General features: G+C 39.5%; 2 protein-coding genes and 1 pseudogene across 2 annotated transcripts; 1 reads left to right on the top strand and 2 right to left on the bottom strand.

The window, feature by feature from the left end:
• The first annotated feature begins 2,924 nt into the window (after positions 1 to 2,924).
• Positions 2,925 to 7,428, top strand: LOC117635337 (annotated as a pseudogene).
• Positions 7,429 to 11,319: 3,891 nt separating this feature from the next.
• On the bottom strand, positions 11,320 to 14,117 carry LOC117635059 (transcription factor bHLH130-like). Its single transcript, XM_034369387.1, has 6 exons — positions 13,191 to 14,117; positions 12,434 to 12,537; positions 12,186 to 12,353; positions 11,898 to 11,963; positions 11,733 to 11,801; positions 11,320 to 11,649 (listed from the first exon to the last, which is right to left on the bottom strand). The coding sequence occupies exons 1-6, from the start codon at positions 13,762 to 13,764 to the stop codon at positions 11,575 to 11,577; spliced, it is 1,056 nt and encodes a 351-aa protein (XP_034225278.1). The 5' UTR covers positions 13,765 to 14,117; the 3' UTR covers positions 11,320 to 11,574.
• A 3,235-nt stretch (positions 14,118 to 17,352) lies between these two features.
• Positions 17,353 to 17,906, bottom strand: LOC117636093 (defensin Ec-AMP-D1-like). The gene is made up of 2 exons (XM_034370546.1): positions 17,752 to 17,906; positions 17,353 to 17,619 (listed from the first exon to the last, which is right to left on the bottom strand). The coding sequence occupies exons 1-2, from the start codon at positions 17,813 to 17,815 to the stop codon at positions 17,426 to 17,428; spliced, it is 258 nt and encodes an 85-aa protein (XP_034226437.1). The 5' UTR covers positions 17,816 to 17,906; the 3' UTR covers positions 17,353 to 17,425.
• Between the last annotated feature and the right edge of the window lie 952 nt (positions 17,907 to 18,858).

The raw sequence follows: 18,858 nt of genomic DNA, 5'->3' as shown, positions 1-18,858 counted from the left end.
AGCAACTAGCTAGGCTAGATCATTCGAGTGCCATGCTTTGAGAGGTCATCACCTTAGCCAAAGAAGCATCACCACAAATCACAACTCTAAGCAAAGCAAGAGGAGTCCCACATCGGAAAACTACAAGAGATGGAGACTCCCCCTCACCTATAAAAGAAGACTACTCTTTCCTTAGAAGGGGACTGGCTCTTGAGGACTCTCTCTTCTGGATCCATCTCTGGACTGAGCTTCTCACTTGTTATCTCTATATTTGGGTCTAATCCCCTTGTACAAATGTAAACAAACATTATCATAATGAGAACACCCTTCTCCGTGGACGTAGCCCATCATTTGGGTGAACCACGTATATCTTGTCTTTTATATGTTTGCTCAAATCCTCACACACTTGGTGAAGGTCCTCACCTTCATCCATCATCCATCACACCTCATCACTAAGTTGGACTCAACCTTGGCCTAACCATTTTGAGCATCAACAGTTTGGCGCCGTCTGTGGGAATCGACACAAAAAAAGCTTGTGTCGGTCTGCCCTTTCTTCAGTGCCCTCCGGCACCCATGCAATCAACATCACCCAAGTGGCTGTTCTACAATACCTTACTGAAGCAACTACGAATGCTAAGGCAAGAAATTACAGAAGATGATACTTTAAGGAAAAGCCAATTAGGATGTGGCTGTCCTTTTGTATGGCTTGCATAGCCAAACCAACATCTCAATTTAAAGTGCCGTTTGGCACTTCTTTGAAGAGCAAAAATATGGGGACTTGAGCTTGTTCTACAAGCTTCATCATTCGGCACCCCTCCATCATTCGGAGCAAGCGGTGCCTTCAGCACTTCCTTTAGCACTTCACCTCTCTGACGCATGTGGTGCCTTAGGCACCCCGTCATTGTTCGGGCTTGCCATTGGTGAGATGAAGGCAGCTAGTTCGTACAACTACCGTTCGGTACGTGGTGAATGTTGGAGAGAGAGACACATGGTGATGCCTTCTCCTGAACAAGACTCTTCAAAGAGATAAGTGGAATATCCTTGTCTTTTTCCATTTCATTGTTTTGTTGGAAAATGCATATTTAATTGATTAACATTATGCAAGTAAAGCCTTATTTGTGGCCCAGGTGCCGTTGGGCAATATTGCCTAATTATCATCAACTTTAGTCAAAAGCACATGTGCTTGTAAGGGAGATGGCATTATTATATTGCACAGTTAAACGGCGACACATACCAGACCCACCATGTCTCAATCAATTGCTTAAAGATATGCATGATGTCCAAGTCAAGACAACGGAGGCCACCTCTAATTACATGTCTGGGGCATCTATCTATGGTGCCGTTCTCTCGTCAAAAATCCATACAGCACCCAACTACTGAATTTATCAAGACACCTACTTTGTCAAAGTCTTACGAAAGACCCAATTAGAGCCCAGCACCGATGCACACAAGACACCAAAGATACCACACCCCATCTGAAGCCAAAATATGCAAGGGCCGTACAACACTTCATCCTCCAAACCAATCAATTGGCCAAACCAAACAGCAACCATATGCTTCAGATTCAGAAAACCAAAAAAGCAATACGGTTCGGCACCCAATGTCAAATTTTTTCTCTAGACACCCGTGATGTCTTCAACAACAACATGCCAAAGATATATGCATTTGCCGAAACAACACACCATTCAGTCACTTTGAAGAGTTCCAGTTTGAAGGTTTCCAAATATTCCAATTCACCAACAAAATCACTTTGCATGGCTTGCATGGCCAAGGAGGCCAACAACCATTTCAATCCAATGGGAAGCCCACGTGTTTCACTTCCAGGAGACAAGTGTTTCTCAAACAATTCCTATTATTATTATTTTATTTGGAAAATGCATATTTTATTAGCAACCTATTATCTGAGTGACTGAAGACAACTAGTTGCAAGTGCTGAACGCACACCTTTCCTTCAAATCATAAGCCGGTGCCGTTCTGCACCCCTTCTCTTCTCTGCCACAAGCCCTCATGTCACCACGTCTACAACTGCATATGAAACCAAAGCAGATAAGCAGAGATGGAAATGTCAAGCAATTGAAATAGCTCACTGCGAAATGGTTTGTCCAGCCACACCATACCTCAGAAGAATCAAGGCAGCCCTTCTACTTGACCCCCGGTGCTCTGGCCATGCTCTCTGTGCACTACCTTCCAAACGGTCATTCTCTTTTCCAAACCACCAGAAGCAAAACTGAGAGAAGGATTTCACCAATTCTATGTTGGAAAGGCTCAAACACTCTTTCCATTGCACTTGTTCACTTCTACCCACTGGCCGGTCACTTTGTGGCTGATTTGGCAATGTGAAGCCCGCATCGAATAGCCAACTCGTGAAGCCCAGCTCCACAACAAGGCCAGCTCTAAAGCAAATCCAGATCCATGGCTCGAACAAAGCAACCTTCTCCAAATAACCCCTGCTGAAGAGCTAAACGACCACACCAACAAACAAGAATCATCATCGAGCATATTCAAATTAGGCTTTGCCGAACGGCAAGCATATTCAAAAATTGATCAAGCCACCCTAAACCAAAGAAAAAGAAGACTCGCGAAAGGAAGGCCTAGCTCACGGAACCTTGCCGATGCATGTCACTTGCCGAAGCGCCACTCGGAAGCCCACCTTCCTACCTGCCAAAGCCGTGCACACCAAACTGTCCAGCCCTTTCGCAAGAAGCCTTGCTGCCGCTTGCTGCCCGGCCGAAGCAAACTTCCTGTCGAGAGAGAGAACCAGCTGCCGAAGCTTAGATCAAAGCCAACCATGGCCAGGACTTGCCGAACGGCAAGGGCCAGCCACTCGGATTTTTGGAACACAATCAAATCTCGCCGAAGCCGAAAGACCACTCCGCCGAAAACAACTTTCCAAGCTTGCCGCGGCTCCAACTTGATCTCGACAACCACCCAATCACCCTTGCCGAATGGCAAGGGTCCAGCCACAACCAATATGCTCGCAGCACATCAACACCTCGGCCCGCTCCTACTCTGCTCGACACCTCGACAACCCAGCCGTCGCCAAGCCTGTACCGAAGCACCAAGCCCTGCCGAAGCCTCCAGCCGCAGGACAACTCAGACAGCACAGCCTCCAGCCCTTGCCGAACGGCAAGACCAGTCGGCAGCACTTCAACAGCACCTCGGCCACAACCTGCCGATCGGCATAGAACCTGCCTACCAGCTGCCGCGCCGCCTGCCGAAGCCACACTCCTGCCGAAGCAGCTGCTAAGCCCAACGCTACCTGCCGAATCACACTTGCTGAACGGCTGGACTAAAGTGCCGAAGGGAGACCTAGCACACCAAGACTTTCTACCCCAAAGTGCCGAAGGGAAAGCTGCCGAACGGCATAGTTGCCACACTTTTTTGTTCTATATACTCCCTCAAAAAACCCTACATGCCGAAGCTCACCCCAAGGCCCTTTTTACTTACCGAAGGCCCAATTCAAGCTAAGCCTTCATGCCCTCTCAATATGGCCTGGCCATTTAAAACAAAAAAAAATTGGATAGACCATTGCCGAACGGCAAGGGCCATGGAGGATTTGTGGGGAAGTCCAAAATTTCCAAATGGCCCGGCCATTCAAAAAAAAAAATAATGCACATATGCATTTCTTCCCATCAGCACCCTCGTGCCTTCGGCATCTCTTTTGCCTCCGACACCCCCGAGCCTAGGCACATTGCCTTGCGACATGCAAGCTTTGGGCCTTCGGCACCCCCGTGCCTAGCCACATTACCTTCGGCACCCTCGTGCCTAGCCACATTGCCTTGCGACATGCAAGCTTTGGGCCTTCGGCACCCCCGTGCCTAGCCACATTACCTTCGGCACCCTCGTGCCTAGCCACATTGCCTTGCGACATGCAAGTTTTGGGCCTTCGGCACCCCCGTGCCTAGCCACATTACCTTCGGCACCCTCGTGCCTAGCCACATTGCCTTGCGACATGCAAGCTTTGGGCCTTCGGCACCCCCGTGCCTAGGCACATTACCTTCGGCACCCTCGTGCCTAGCCACATTGCCTTGCGACATGCAAGCTTTGGGCCTTCGGCACCCCCGCGCCTAGCCACATTACCTTCGGCACCCCCGTGCCTAGCCACATTGCCTTGCGACATGCAAGCTTTGGGCCTTCGGCACCCCCGTGCCTAGCCACATTACCTTCGGCACCCCGTGCCTAGCCACATTACCTTCGGCACCCTCGTGCCTAGTCACATTGCCTTGCGACATGCAAGCTTTGGGCCTTCGGCACCCCCGTGCTTAGCCACATTACCTTCGGCACCCTCGTGCCTAGCCACATTGCCTTGCGACATGCAAGCTTTGGGCCTTCGGCACCCCCGTGCCTAGCCACATTACCTTCGGCACCCGCGTGCCTAGCCACATTGCCTTGCGACATGCAAGCTTTGGGCCTTCGGCACCCCCGTGCCTAGCCACATTACCTTCGGCACCCTCGTGCCTAGCCACATTACCTTCGGCACCCTCGTGCCTAACCACATTGCCTTGCAACATGCAAGCTTTGGGCCTTCGGCACCCCCGTGCCTAGCCACATTACCTTCGGCACCCTCGTGCCTAGCCACATTACCTTCGGCACCCTCGTGCCTAGCCACACCTTGTGTCACCTTCGGCACCCCCGTGCCTAAGTACATGTCCTGCAACATGCAAGTCTTATGCCTTCGGCACCCTCGTGCCTAGGCCCATTGCCTTGCGACATGCAATTCTTATGCCTTCGGCACCCTCTTGCCTAGGCACATTGCCTTGCGACATGCAAGCTTTGTGCCTTCGGCATCCCCTTTACCTTCGGCACCCTCGTGCCAAGTTCTCTCCCTTCCAAATGTCCTTCTTACCCGGGGACTTAGGGGACTATGGGCAGTGCACTATACAGCTTGGAAGATGAACTATGGTGTTGCTCGGCCAGTGCATCTTAAAATTACAAGTCCCCAACCAAGAAGTACCTTCTTACTCGAGAACTTGGGGGACTACTGTTTGTACCATAACTGACCGAGCAACTGGCTAGGCTAGATCATTCGAGTGCCATGCTTTGAGAGGTCATCACCTTAGCCAAAGAAGCATCACCACAAATCACAACTCTAAGCAAAGCAAGAGGAGTCCCACATCGGAAAACTACAAGAGATGGAGACTCCCCTCACCTATAAAAGAAGACTACTCTTTCCTTAGAAGGGGACTGGCTCTTGAGGACTCTCTCTTCTGGATCCATCTCTGGGCTGAGCTTCTCACTTGTTATCTCTATATTTGGGTCTAATCCCCTTGTACAAATGTAAACAAACATTATCATAATGAGAACACCCTTCTCCGTGGACGTAGCCCATCATTCGGGTGAACCACGTATATCTTGTCTTCTATATGTTTATCGTTTGCCCAAATCCTCACACACTTGGTGAAGGTCCTCACCTTCATCCATCATCCATCACACCTCATCAAGAGCTATAATTCATTAGTGGTTGAAGCTGGGGGCCATGAGAATATCTCCTTTTTGGAAAAGGATTGTAGAAATTATATTGAAAATGTGAGACGATTACGGCTTGGGGAAGGCGATGCTACTGCAATCCAAACTTATTTTCTGAATATGCAAGTTCAAAATTCAAATTTCTTCTATGCAATTGATTTAGATCAAGATGGCCGGTTAAGAAATGTATTTTGGGCAGATGCAAGAAGTAGGGTGGCATATAAGGAATTTGGAGATGTTGTTACATTTGATACAACCTACTTGACGAATAAGTACGACATGCCATTTGCTCCATTTGTGGGGGTAAATCATCATGGGCAATCAATTTTACTTGGATGTGGGCTGATTTCAAGTGAAGATACTGATGCTTTTATTTGGTTGTTTAAGTCTTGGCTCACTTGTATGCATGAGCACGCTCCTAGGGGAATAATTACTGATCATGAAAAATGCCATTGAGATTATTTTTCCTAATACTAGACATCGTTGGTGCTTGTGGCACATAATGAACAAGTTTCCTAGTAAGTTGAACCGTTACAAGCAATATGAAGCTATCATGTATGCCTTGCAAAGTATTGTGTATGCCTCATTGGAGAAGGTTGAGTTTGAAGAAGGTTGGGATGAAATAATTGAGAAATATGAGTTACAAGACAATGAATGGTTGGCTGGACTATATAATGAGAGACAACGTTGGGTACCATGTTTTGTGAAAGATAGTTTTAGGGCAGGAATGTCTACCACACAACGAAGTGAAAGTATGAATGCATTTTTTGATGACCATGTAAATTCTAAGACTACTTTAAAACAGTTTGTGGAGCAATATGAAAATGCATTGAAAGTTAAGGTGGAAAAGGAGAAGCAAGAAGATTTTAAGTCTTCATCCATTGGTTTTGATTGTGGAACTCATTATAACATGGAGAAACAGGCTCAAGAGGTTTACACTATTTCCAAATATAAAGAATTTCATGAAGAATTAATAGGCAAAATGTATTGCGACTATGTTTCACATAAAGTGAATGGTGCAAATTTTGAGTACCAAATATCTGAGGATTTCATGATGGAAGGGAAAAAAAAGAGACTTTATTTCAAGGTTTGGCTTAATGAAGATGACAATGAAGTCCAGTGCAATTGTCGCATGTTTGAGTTTAGAGGCATATTATGCCGTCATACAATATATGTTTTTCTTCGCCACAACATTGACTTGATTGCAGAAAAATATATAATGCAAAGATGGAGGAAGGATGTGAAAAGATGTCACACAAGGATTGAAATCAATTATGAAAGCTATAGTCTCACACCTGAAGCACAACGATGTCATAAGATGCAAAAGGCTTTTGATGAGATTAAGGAATTGGCAAATGATTCTGACAATAAGTGCATGATTGTGATGACTTGGATGGATAATGTAAAGGAGGAACTCTCCAAACATAATGTTGTTTGTGGTAGTGATCAACCAAATCCTCAGTCACCTATTGGTAGGAACATTGAGAATGATGTTAGTTCAATTCCGAATCCAAGTCAATGTATTCTTACTCCCTTAGCAGCTAGAAAGAAAGGCCGTCCACTATTTAAAAGGAGGAAATCTCAGTTGGAGCAAGCAGTTAGGAAGAAACAAGATAGTAAAAAGAAGAAACAAGAGAGTAACAAAAAGATCAAATCTTGTGGAAACAACACTAATGGAGAGAAAGAACTGAATGTATGTAATTAAAATGGATACATTTTTTATTATTATTTTCTAATGTATTATTCAATCAATAAAGTATTTTATTGTGACTGTCCTTGAGTTTTTATGCAGGATTTGCAGCCAACAGAATTTGATAATATTGGCCATATTGTTGGTTCATCTACTTCTAAAGGTGATGGTGTAGTTGGAACACAAGAGAGCATTGCTATGCAGGTATGACATGAATGTTTTGTTTTGATTGATTGTTTTTGTTTGTTAAAATTCATTATTAGTCATTCGCTCTAGTACTGATGATTCTCTAGTTGTAACGACCAATATTATGGAAACATTGCAGGAAAATATGGCCACATTTATGGGTTTTACTCAAACTGGTCAATTAAATCAGTTGTATAGGGAGTATGAGATAGGACATATGGCTCATCCAATCCTTCATGAGAATCATTTTCTGGTAATAGAAAAGAAGATTAATTTCAGAACTTTCCGTACTTTTTATTTATTTTATATTAAAATATTGAATTTATATATTGTTTCCTCTTCTTTTCTTTTTTTTCTTTTTTTTTCATATTTAGGATCATCAATATCAATATTGGAATGAAGACTACAATATATACATGCCTAGCTTTAGTTCTGGAGGAAGTGGTGGCCAACGAAACTGATCATTGGAAGCAAAAGAATTGCAATTGCAGAAGTTGTTGACACTTTTGAACTTAAAAATTCCATTTTTTTTGTTAATGTAGACATTTTGCTGTTAGTGTTGTAATTGAAAAGACCATATTGCACTTGAGATTGAATGGTTGTAGTTTGAGATTGGATTAAGGTTGCTACAACCTCTGATTGAATTAGGGTGCCACCCTTTTAGTTTGAGATTGGACCTGCTGTCTTGTTGCCAGAAATCATTTTTAGAGGTTTGTTCATATCCGTCAATCCCTGTTAAATCAGCCCATTATGATCAGAATTAGTCAAAAAGCAAGAAACCTCATTTGAAATCAAATACATTCTATATATCATGGAAGTGAAGCATACAACGGAAACAAATCCAGTTTGCAACAGGTCCCCAAAAGTGAGTCGTTTTTGGACCAACTGGACATTCAAGAATACTTGGAATGATGCCATATCACAGCTGCTTAGAATCTCTGTAAAGTCAGAAGAAGAAAAAGACCATTCACTAATGACAAGATACATAAGGGCAAAATCTGAACATAGCCCTCGTTTGCCATGAAAACTTTCATTTGCACAACAAGAATTCAACTTTCATGTGTTGGAATCGTAAACAACGAATGCACTAAAGCATCAAATGCATGATTAAGATAATGATTTTAATTGCTTAAATGAACATCAGAAATCATTGAAGCACTTCTTTAAACGATAATGGGATGTGGTTTTTTAATTTCAACCACTTTAACCTTTTTTTCCATTCGAACACCCAATTGCAGTTACAAACATTTAAACACTAAAAGGACCAAGCGTTGTCAAAGAGATATGTTATGGCATGGTGCTTGCTTTGGCTACTGGAAGCTTTGGAAAATGCATCATTGGAATGAGCAGGGAAAGTGAGGGTGTTCCATGACTTGCTTGAAAAAGGTGAAATTAGTGTTGTTGCTAGGGAATAGATAGTTTCCAACTTTCCATCATGATTTGATGGACGGCTTCATCAGTCTCTCCTTTCCATGGCTCTTGAACTTGAGATGAGCTTAGTTTGGGTTTGAAATAATAAGTTTATCGTACTATTGTGCCCTACAGTATTATTTCAACTAATCAGTCTCTTCTTCAAACGTTATACCCAATTGCAGTCACAGACATTTAAACACTACAAAGAAAGACCCATGATTTATCCTAACCAAAAAGAATCTCAAATCTTCACGATGAAAGAGAAGCACTGAAGGAGACACACGGACCATAGAAGAATCACTTATGACGAACAAGTCCCAGAAAAGAAATAAGAGATCATAGATGACATGGTCTGAGCCAGAGCAGAGATGGGTGGGCTTCGCTATCGCTGGAAACAGAGTCAACAATTACAAGTCACTCCAGACAAGTGAGTCGAATTGGAGAGCGAGCATGAATCTGAAGGAGTAGGCTGACGAATCAACCAATTGATGATCCGAGTTGTAGGAAAAACTCTAGTATGATTTATCGTTATTGGCAGATTAGAGAGAAGATAAGGATGAGGAAGGGGAAGAGGTAGGGAAGAACCAATTGAATATACCTTCCTACACCGCTTAGGTTTCTGTAAAGTGAAGAGAAAATAAAATAAAATAAAATAAAAGCTCATTTAATTATGTGGTATACAGGGGCGGCCCTGGGGTGGCGCAAGTGGTGCCACCGCACAGGGCCCCCAATTCTTAAGGGCCCCCCGAAAAAAAATTCTTTATATTATATATATTAATATTATAGGAATTGTATATATAGTATAGCGTGCTAGACATTTGCACAATGGCGTGTTTGGTGGAGTTGGCTCCAACACTTCTCCATTTAACGTAGCGCCAGAGTTCGATTCTTGCTAAAGTCGGTCTATATGCTGTTTTTATATTATTTTTGCATTAAAGTCGGTCTATAGTCGATCTATATAGTCCCTTTCTATTGAGGGATCCCTCAAATAATTTTATTTGAGGGACACCCTTTAGGGTCCCTTACGAATTTTTTTTCAACGATTGAAACCATCTATTTTTTAAGTCTATATTCATAGATCATCCTTGAAAAAAATTAGACAAATCGGAAACTGTTTCGATATCCAATTGTGTCCTACAAAATCAATGAACATGGTGCTTCAAAAAAGTACTAAAATTTCAATAATTCAATTGAGTGGTCAAATGATATCGAATTCAAGTGATTTTTTGTAGAGATGATCTTTGAATGAGTATCTACAAAAGAGACGATTTGGATTAGTGAAATACAATACAGAGTGGGCCCTACAATGGTCTCCCTCAAATAAGCTAATTTGAGGGATCCCTCAATGGAAGCTCTCTGTATATATATCCCTAAAACACTTTCTACTCCAATCATTCTTTTAAAAATTTTAAAAAAAAATTCTCATCTAAAAAAAGTACTTTTTTCATTCAAACAAAACAAAAAAACTTCATGGCTTTTTAAACTCTGATTTTCTGGTAAGTAATCATCATCATTCATCAATCTCTCTTTGGTTATTTTTTCAATCTTTTGACAATTTTAGTTATTATTTCAATTTCAGGAATTTTAACACCAAAAAGAGAAAACCCTAATTCCTATATTCATAAAGAACACTCAAAATCAAATAGTCAAATTCAAATTTCAGGAATTTGTGTGCAACTACTCTTTAATTTGTGATTGCTAATTTTTTTTCCTATTAAACACAAATTGCTTATTGGAGGCAGCAAAGGACCATGTAGGGGCACAATGAGCTTATTTTTGTACCAAACATTTAATTTTATCAAATAGAAACATTTAAATTTTTATGATTTTAATTTCTGATTGTCATTACATATTTATTCATGACTTTTAGTTATAAAAAAATTGTTTATGACATTAAGTTATGCCAAATTTTTATTTATAGTATTTCGTATTAGATTATGTGAAGCCCCAATTTAAGTTCGCACAGGGCCCTCAAAATCTCAAGTACAGCCCTGGTGGCATAACCAACTCATCAGCCACATCAGTTGGTACACAAATATGGTACAAATAGATGGTCTCCCTAGCATTACCCAAAAAGAAAAAACTACGAAAAAAAAGTCTTCAGATCATAAATATGTGGTTGGCATCAATAATTAAAGGTATCCACGATCATATAGATGCCTTGAGAATTCAAAGATCTCGTACAGGAAACCAATTTATTACCATAAACTAACCCTTCTTCACCACATTGATTGTGCTAAACTTTGTTTTTTCCTTTGCTGGATAAGTTGGATAATCAATTCTTCCATATATTTCTTGTCGGAAGTATTTAACAAAGCAAGCAACTAAAGTCAGCCTGAAATAGAAATGTCTATGTTTTGTCTGTCTCGCTAAATAGAAAATGCCAACGGAATTTAACCTAGTGGAAAAAAAACATTGACTTAGAGTCTAGTGGTCTCAAGTTCAAATCCACATGACACTTTGGTAGCGGGTATGTGAGAAAACCCATTTTCTCGTTATAGTTTAGATTATCACTTGTATTCAAAATAAAACACACTCAATAGAAAATGATAAATTTAAAGGACTGGATTATTAGAACATGTCATGTACTTTCTTTTATGTTTATTTCATATACTGTGTAATTGGGAATCAAAAGCTTGCTAGCTTACAAGGCCTGGTCCCCTCTCCATGTTGTGGTGGAAAATTTACCAACCTTCTACATCAAACCCACTAAAAACTACAATACCTTCTATCTCTTTTTTACTTTCTACTTGATGTTCACTGCTTAAAAAGAAAATATTATGTGGTTTCAATCCACTTCCCCCCCATCACTCTCCTGGTTTCCTGTACAGAAAAGCACGTCAAACAATCTGATTCGAAACCGGCTTCTTCTGCATGTTTAAACACTTGCAGTTCGCTCGAACGTCGCTAAGAGTCTGCAAAAGAATACACGTTGTTTGTGATTAAAAACTGACGCTTGTCCACAATGCAGACACTCTTGATTTAAGTTCTCTCATACCTTGAACTGCTTCTGAAGGTCTTTAATATACTCAACAGCCAAATCTAGCATGTCTGCTGTGTTGGTTTGCTGCCAAGAAATTTATAAAAAAATATGAAATGCCATGAGTTTCCAAGGATAAGTAGACAATAGATCTGAGGGTAAAATGCTTGTATCAAATTCTACCTTGTCCATGTTTGGGACAAGCTCTTGTAGTTTCCTCATTCGTTCACTAATCCGTGTTCTTCTAACCTGTAAATAAATTACCCCATAACTGTCATCTTTAAATTCATGGGTAAAGCCACAAATACTTCATTCAGTAAATAGAGAATGTTCTTTTTTGGAGCAAAGACCAAGAAGAAAAATCAAAATTTTAAGTGATATGGTGAACATACCAAGTTACTATGTATGAAAAAAATATTTTTCTCACTAACAAAAGATTTTAACTGGCTATGGATATAGGAAAATATTTACTCTTTCTGCAATGCTTCGGGGATGAGTGGCACAACCTCGCTTTGCTCTAACTTTACAAGGCACAGAATCTTGGAGTTGCAAGAACTTTTCCATGGTAATGTCTGCTGAAGTTTTAGGTAAACTCAGGTGGTGGGATAGTAAATGAATCCGGTTTTCAAGCTCTCCATTCTAAGCATGAAAATTATTCAGAATGAGTTAAATATGCATAAAAAATTTGAGGAAATTCAACCACAAACGCAAGTTAGTACCTGAGGAACAGAAAATAACTTCCCCTCATTATCTTGGTCTCTTCGCATGCCACCTAAATTTTCAGCAAAATTTGATGAATCATTCCAAGTTCCAAATTGGAATCCTGTACCATAAAATCAAGTATCAGCATTGCAATCTCCAAGCTGTCTGTGCATGGACTTAGTTCTCCATTAGTACCATTCAGTCCATCGTTTCCTGTACCTTTAATGGTGGCATAGCCTGAACTTTTCTTTTAAGATATTCAATTATTTAATGTACCTTGCTAATTGTGATCTATCAGCTGTTAATTAGGACTAAGTTTCCCAATACTATGAGGATCCTAGATAAGTGTTGTCCATAATAGTACATCTTATGATTAAAGTAATTTCCTCAACTCCGTTAGCACACTTCGAAGTTGAACTCACAACCGATTATTTCCCATAAGATTAACCACATGGATGCTAAATTTTCAGCACAAAAAATGTGTTAAAGAATGTAAAGTCCGCAGGTCTTTCTCTCTGAAATCTTAACAAGATGAGCCTAATGCACTCTGCCTAGTAGAGGTTAATATCACTCCTCCAAATTATATCCAATCTCTTACTCTTTTTGTTTCTCGTTTGTTAATATCTTCTCTCAACTCAACCAAAATGCAAATGAGCTTCCCAAATCAAAGTTCATTACCTATAACCTAATACTAAAATGGAAATCTTTAAACAACTCAAATTACACAATGACATGTAATCATAAGTTAATGAAAGAGAGCATAAAAAAGATTACCATTTTGAACAGAGCTGTTGGAGAAAAGCCCAGCAGGGGAGCTACTTTGTCGAACAAGATTCGAGTGAACGGCCTTGGGTTGAGTGTGATGATTCATTGCAGCCGAACCCACCAACCCATACGAGCCATTGAACGAGCTCTGTCTCGGATAATGAGGAGGGAGCCCAGAATAGCCCTGCTGCTGTGAGCTCATACGGCTCTCCGTCACCGCCGCCTCCGTCGCCGTCACCGTAGACTTGTCGTCCAACTCTTGAAAACTCGACGGCCAAGAATCCGAGTCGTTGGTGTGGGTGTAATTCGCAAATCTAGAAAACAATCTCTCTGACTCAGAACCCTCAATTGGGTTTTTACCAATGAGACCCAAATCGCTGTTCTCGTTGAAATTTGCCAGCAGTGAGCTCGGAGCAGAGCGAAATCTCAGTAACCCAGAATTGGGTTGGTGAGTTTGGTGCTCTTGGGAGTGCAAGTTCTGATGGGTATTTGAATCCATGAATGGTGTTTGCTCTGTTTGCCACTGTGGGATTTGAATTAATGGGCTCGTGCCAGAATTTGATGCTGGAGGACCATTATACATACACTGCTCACGTAGCTTTTCCGAGAAAATTCTCGGAATTTTTTTTCTTCTTTTTTTGTTTCTTTCACTTTCCGGAGCAAAATTTCAGCTTAAATTTTAAGCAGAGTGGGATAAGATCTTGTAGAAGAAGCAACCGAATGGAAAAGCTAAGCTTGACCGAAGCGTAAGCCACTGAGAGACAGAAACCTTAGCTAGAAGATAAACAGGCCCGTAATTAAACGGAACCTTGAGGTCTGTGTTGTCTGTGGAAAACAGAGAGAGAAAGATGCAGAGGCTATTATGAAGCGAGGAGAGAGAGATTGCCTGCAGCCTCAGATTAGCTTTTCATAGCACCGAAAGCTAGGAAGATCTTGAGCTGGAGAAAGAAGGAAAGGGAGAGAGAGAGAGAGAGAGAGAGAGAGAGCAGTGAATTTAACTTCTTGCTTGTGATACGAGTTGGGATGCGGCCAATGGAAAAGTACGGAGAGCTATCGATCTCTCTAGTCTTAAAGTCTCACTCTCACCACCTAAACGCTCTCTTTTTTGCTTCTTTTGCTAAATTGCCCTTTGCTACTTTTGTACATGGCACTTTCGGGTTTCCTCTTTTTGTTATTTATATAATCATTATCCTTGATTTTACGTACCTAGTGATTTTCAGTTTTAAATAACACACACCAATAAAAGAAGCATTTGATTTAGAATATTGATTCCCAAAGTTAGGAAAACTAAAGGGCAAGTGTACTGATATTGACTTCCACCTTATAGGTCTAGTCTAGTGAAAAATAATATTGATTTGTAGATTAATAGTCTCGTGTTTGAAGTCAAATGATATTTTAGTTTAATGTGTGTGAAAAACACCACTCATATGTAGTTTAGACTATCGCTTATATAAAAAAACTGCAAATGCTATTCAAGTATTTATAATTTAGAATAACGATAAAATATGTCTTTTTCTTATAAATGTGTATGTATTTTGAATAATTTTTTGTAACACATCATTTAATTTGTATTTTAACAAATTAATTGGCATGTTGCTTGCATATTTGCCTTCTCGAAAAAGTTGGTCACATCAAGTGACTTATTTCTTTTGGTCGAACAATGAATTTCATTCTAAAAACTCACCCAAAAAAGGTTGGCATACAAATACAACAAAACAAAGCAACCTAGTAAGGAAGCTCAAAAGTACTCCACAATACCAGATAAATAGGGGCACCAAGACTATTCCAGATAATGATATCAATAGATAAACAAAAATAAAATTGACAAAAAATAATCGAATTAAAATTGACAAAAAATAATCGATTTGAAGACAACATAACAATACAGCAACAAAAACAACAAAAAAACATGAACACCACAAATCTGCCACCATAAACCAACTCCTCTCAAAACAGCTCTAAGGCAAACAAACATAACCATGAAACAAAAAGAAGGTGGTGCAGGCACTCAAGCCGTGACAGTGTCGTAGCTCTACACATCTTCCAAGATATATGCGAGAAATCGAATTTCGGATTATCAACTATAACCAAAAGATGAAGCCAATTCGAAAGGAGAGAACAGAGGGTCATAGTGACGGCCGACACCAAATTGAGAAGTCATAAATCCACCAGATTCGAACTCATCGATACACCTAGAAGGGAGCAGGAACCAATTGGAGGACAACTAAGGGACAACATTGAGAAGATTGGAATGGTGGAGGTATCTATCTTTGCTAGGTTAGGGGGTGAAAAACACATTCTTTTGGTCACTTCAAGTGACTAGGCAATACAACAATGTATAGTTGTGTTGGTCCCAACAAAGATTAAATTTCATATTTTATCACAAAAGTGGGTGGGAAGGATCCAACATTGCCTACTCGGAGGTCCCTTGAAAATGCTAGTCATTTTAACAGTCATGATATGTCCGGTTAGCCGAAATAGCTTCAACACAAGAATACTGCTAATAGATAATAATTGACCCTTAAAATTGAACAATAATTGAGAAATTCTTCCACTATGAAGAACTTTTTAGATAAATATGACGTCAATTTCGAATGTGTACGGATTAGGGTTTGGTGTAAAATAGTTGACATCATGGAGAGAAATAAGAGAGAAATAATTTGCTAAATAGTGCCAGAAGAATAGTGTCAAGTTGTGGTGAGAGCTACGGCAGCGAGCGATGGCTGGTGGCGAGGATAAGAAGGGCATAACTTCTGGTACGCTGTGAAGTCATCCTTCGTCCCGTGAGCATCAGATTCAAGATGCATCTAATTCTTCTCGTCGTTTTCTGGCTTTGGCTTTTGCCTCTAAAACCCCAGACGCCGCCTTTCCAAAAAAAACTACCTCTCTTGTCTGTTAAATGCATGTTCTTTCTTTCTTCATTTGGTTTTATCGTTGGCTTAAAAAATTATAATTATAATTAAATTATTCTTCTTCTTTTTTTTTTTTCTTGGGGTCGTAATTTGGAATATTTTCTGCATTGTTGTCGACCAAAACCTACTACTATATAATTAGAGAAAGAGCATTACTAAAGAAAAAATCAAAGGAGAATTTATTCTTCTGTGTGTCTAATCTAATGACGACATGACCACTGAACATATATGAATTTTAGTTTTTTTTTTTTTTTTTGGGTTGAAAAGTCCAAGATACTAGAAGATAGAGCATCTTAGTAAAATTTCAGACAAAAAAAAGCGGTTTTTTCTTTTTTATTTATAATTTGGCTGTTCTTTTGCTTTCACGAATGATTTTCTGAAGGGCACGTAAAAGTACATGATTCGGATTATAAAATCACTTTGTGACATGGAGAAGAAATTACATGTAACGGGAATGTCACTGTAGCGGTATTCAAGTCTATCACGCATTGTTATGTCAAAAAGTTAAAACACACAGCAATGGGTGATTGGCTCGCAATAGCGCCACCATGATATCCTCGATATAGGTAAGTTTTTCTCTGTGTCATGTGTTAAAAAATTAGCTTTAACACAAGTGGGCCCATTCAAATATGACATATTATATATGAGAAATTCCTCTTAAAGTCTATTTGGAAAGAAAAGCCCAAAAATAGTCACTTGTCATTTTCTAATGACTAATTGGTTCTCAAAAATTTTTAACACACTAAGAACCAATAAGAAAATGACAAGTGACTAACTTTGGGGTTTTCTTTCCAAATAGACTCTATATGAATTTTTGTATAATATGTCATGCTAAAATGAGTTTTTAAATAAATATCTACAAAAGAATAGTTTTTACGCCATATTAAGTCACTTAGTGATGTGGATATGAAAGTTTCCATTGTTGTACATATAACTAATTTGGATCAATTACGTTTCGCATCTCTGTGGCTTGAGGTGAGCGAGACTTGGTTCATGGCCTCTAAAAACTAACAAAAGCAGCCCCTAAAGTTACAAATAGTATAATCAACATTAAGCATTGGTAAAAAGTTTAAAGTAATGCTAGAAAGATCACATTTGTATAGAGAAAAAAAAAAGTATCATTACATTAAGAAATGAACGATATTATTTTCTTATTTTATTGATTACAAAATAACTCACGCACTGTTAGCGCATAAGAACAAAAACACGGACACAATCCCAAAATTTATATTAGGGTTAGTCATTTATTCTCTTAAACAAAACGAAAAAAAGGGCAATAAATTTTCATTCATCTCAATCCCATGCACCAAAATAAGTTAGTGTGTTATATCACTAACATTTCTTCGTGCACGTACATCTTAGCCTAAAGCCAACACATTTGCCTCCCTTGAAGCCTTCTTTTTCGCAAATATTTGCACAGTTGCTTGATCGGAAGCAAGGTCCCTTGAATTTCGTGCTCAAAGACTCACAAGTCCTCGACGTCTCCTTTGTTTCGACCTTGCCCTCAGCAACCATTGGACCTGTCCCTGCCAAACATTCATTGATAAAAATGAATGAGAGAATTTGGATTCAAACTTGAAACGTCTTTCAGCATTGGAAAGAAATATATCACTAATCAAATATAAAGATGAAATTAAAATGAGGAAAGAGAGAGATACCAATAGTCACAAGAAGCAAGACGAGGATGAAGACAGTTGAAAACATACGTTTGGATCCCTCCATCTTGATTTTTGTGTGTGTACGTACACGCGTGTGAAACAAAAACACAGACAGAGGGATGTTGAATGTTGATTCAAGATGCCTTGATTCAAAGGTGAACCTTCCAATGCCTTTTATATAGAGTTGTTATGAAGCAAATTAAGAGTATTTCCGTAAAGGGCGGTACACCGGTGAAAAATAGAGAGTGGAGGGAACCTTTGCTATTTTTACCTAACACTTCATTAGCCCATTTTATGCGGACATGGATGATAAACCTGAATTAACATGTCATATGGACAACAAATAAGAACTTATAGAAAATCTTTAACCTTCTATTTAACCTTTTATTTGTTGGACAGATTCTATTTAACCTTCTAGTATAGGTGATGTGTCAATTCTTCTTTTTTTTTCATATAGATATGTCAATTTTTTAATCATTTGTAATTTGACGCACAAAAGGGTCAATAGTGTAATAATTTATAATTTTAAGGGTAATTTTCCTACTTTTTAAAATACTGAAACCAACAACTCTTTGTGAGTTGGGTGTTTATTTGTGTTTTAGTCTCTACTTGTGAGAGTTAGTTGTCGTTGTATTTTTAATTTTGGGCGTTGTATTGCATGTCTGATTTGCTCAGGCATGTGACTGTTACATTGAAATATATTTGGTCTTTTAGGGCTATTAGTGGAGATACAAGTTGTGAATGTCGCCAGTGTATCCTCTTATATATGATTAACCCTCTGCAGTTACTGTGCATACATCTTTATACTAACCCTTTATGAGTATTTGATCTTTGTGTCCAATTATTGAATACAATTATCACTAATTTTCAAAAAGAAAACTTAACAGCACATATTCAAGCATTATTTAAATAGACTTGCCCCTTGATATATATATATATATATATATATATATATATTTTAAAAGCCCCATTATTTTGACGTGCCTCCTTTAATTACTTTCCCCCCACCCTTTTCTTTATTTGTTGGTAACAAAAGGAAGTTGCTGAAATCATAGCCTCCAACCTAAATTTTATGACAAAACAATCATGTTCCTGTATAAGATTTCC

Source organism: Prunus dulcis, chromosome 7 (assembly GCF_902201215.1).
Source record: "Prunus dulcis chromosome 7, ALMONDv2, whole genome shotgun sequence".
Classification (NCBI taxonomy): Eukaryota; Viridiplantae; Streptophyta; class Magnoliopsida; order Rosales; family Rosaceae; genus Prunus; species Prunus dulcis.
The sequence above is the reverse complement of the archived record's forward strand: the minus strand, read 5'-3'. Positions and strand labels throughout refer to the sequence as shown.

Bases quoted from the DNA above. Each gene is read 5' to 3' on its own strand.
- LOC117635059 (XM_034369387.1), bottom strand. From the start codon at position 13,764: ATGTATAATGGTCCTCCAGCATCAAATTCTGGCACGAGCCCATTAATT. The intron at 11,964-12,185 runs GTAAATATTTTC...ATTTATTTACAG, and splicing joins CCCGAAGCATTGCAGAAAGA to GTTAGAAGAACACGGATTAG. The intron at 11,802-11,897 runs GTAGAATTTGAT...ATTTCTTGGCAG, and splicing joins TTGTCCCAAACATGGACAAG to CAAACCAACACAGCAGACAT.
- LOC117636093 (XM_034370546.1), bottom strand. From the start codon at position 17,815: ATGGAGGGATCCAAACGTATGTTTTCAACTGTCTTCATCCTCGTCTTG. The intron at 17,620-17,751 runs GTATCTCTCTCT...AATGTTTGGCAG, and splicing joins CTTGCTTCTTGTGACTATTG to GGACAGGTCCAATGGTTGCT.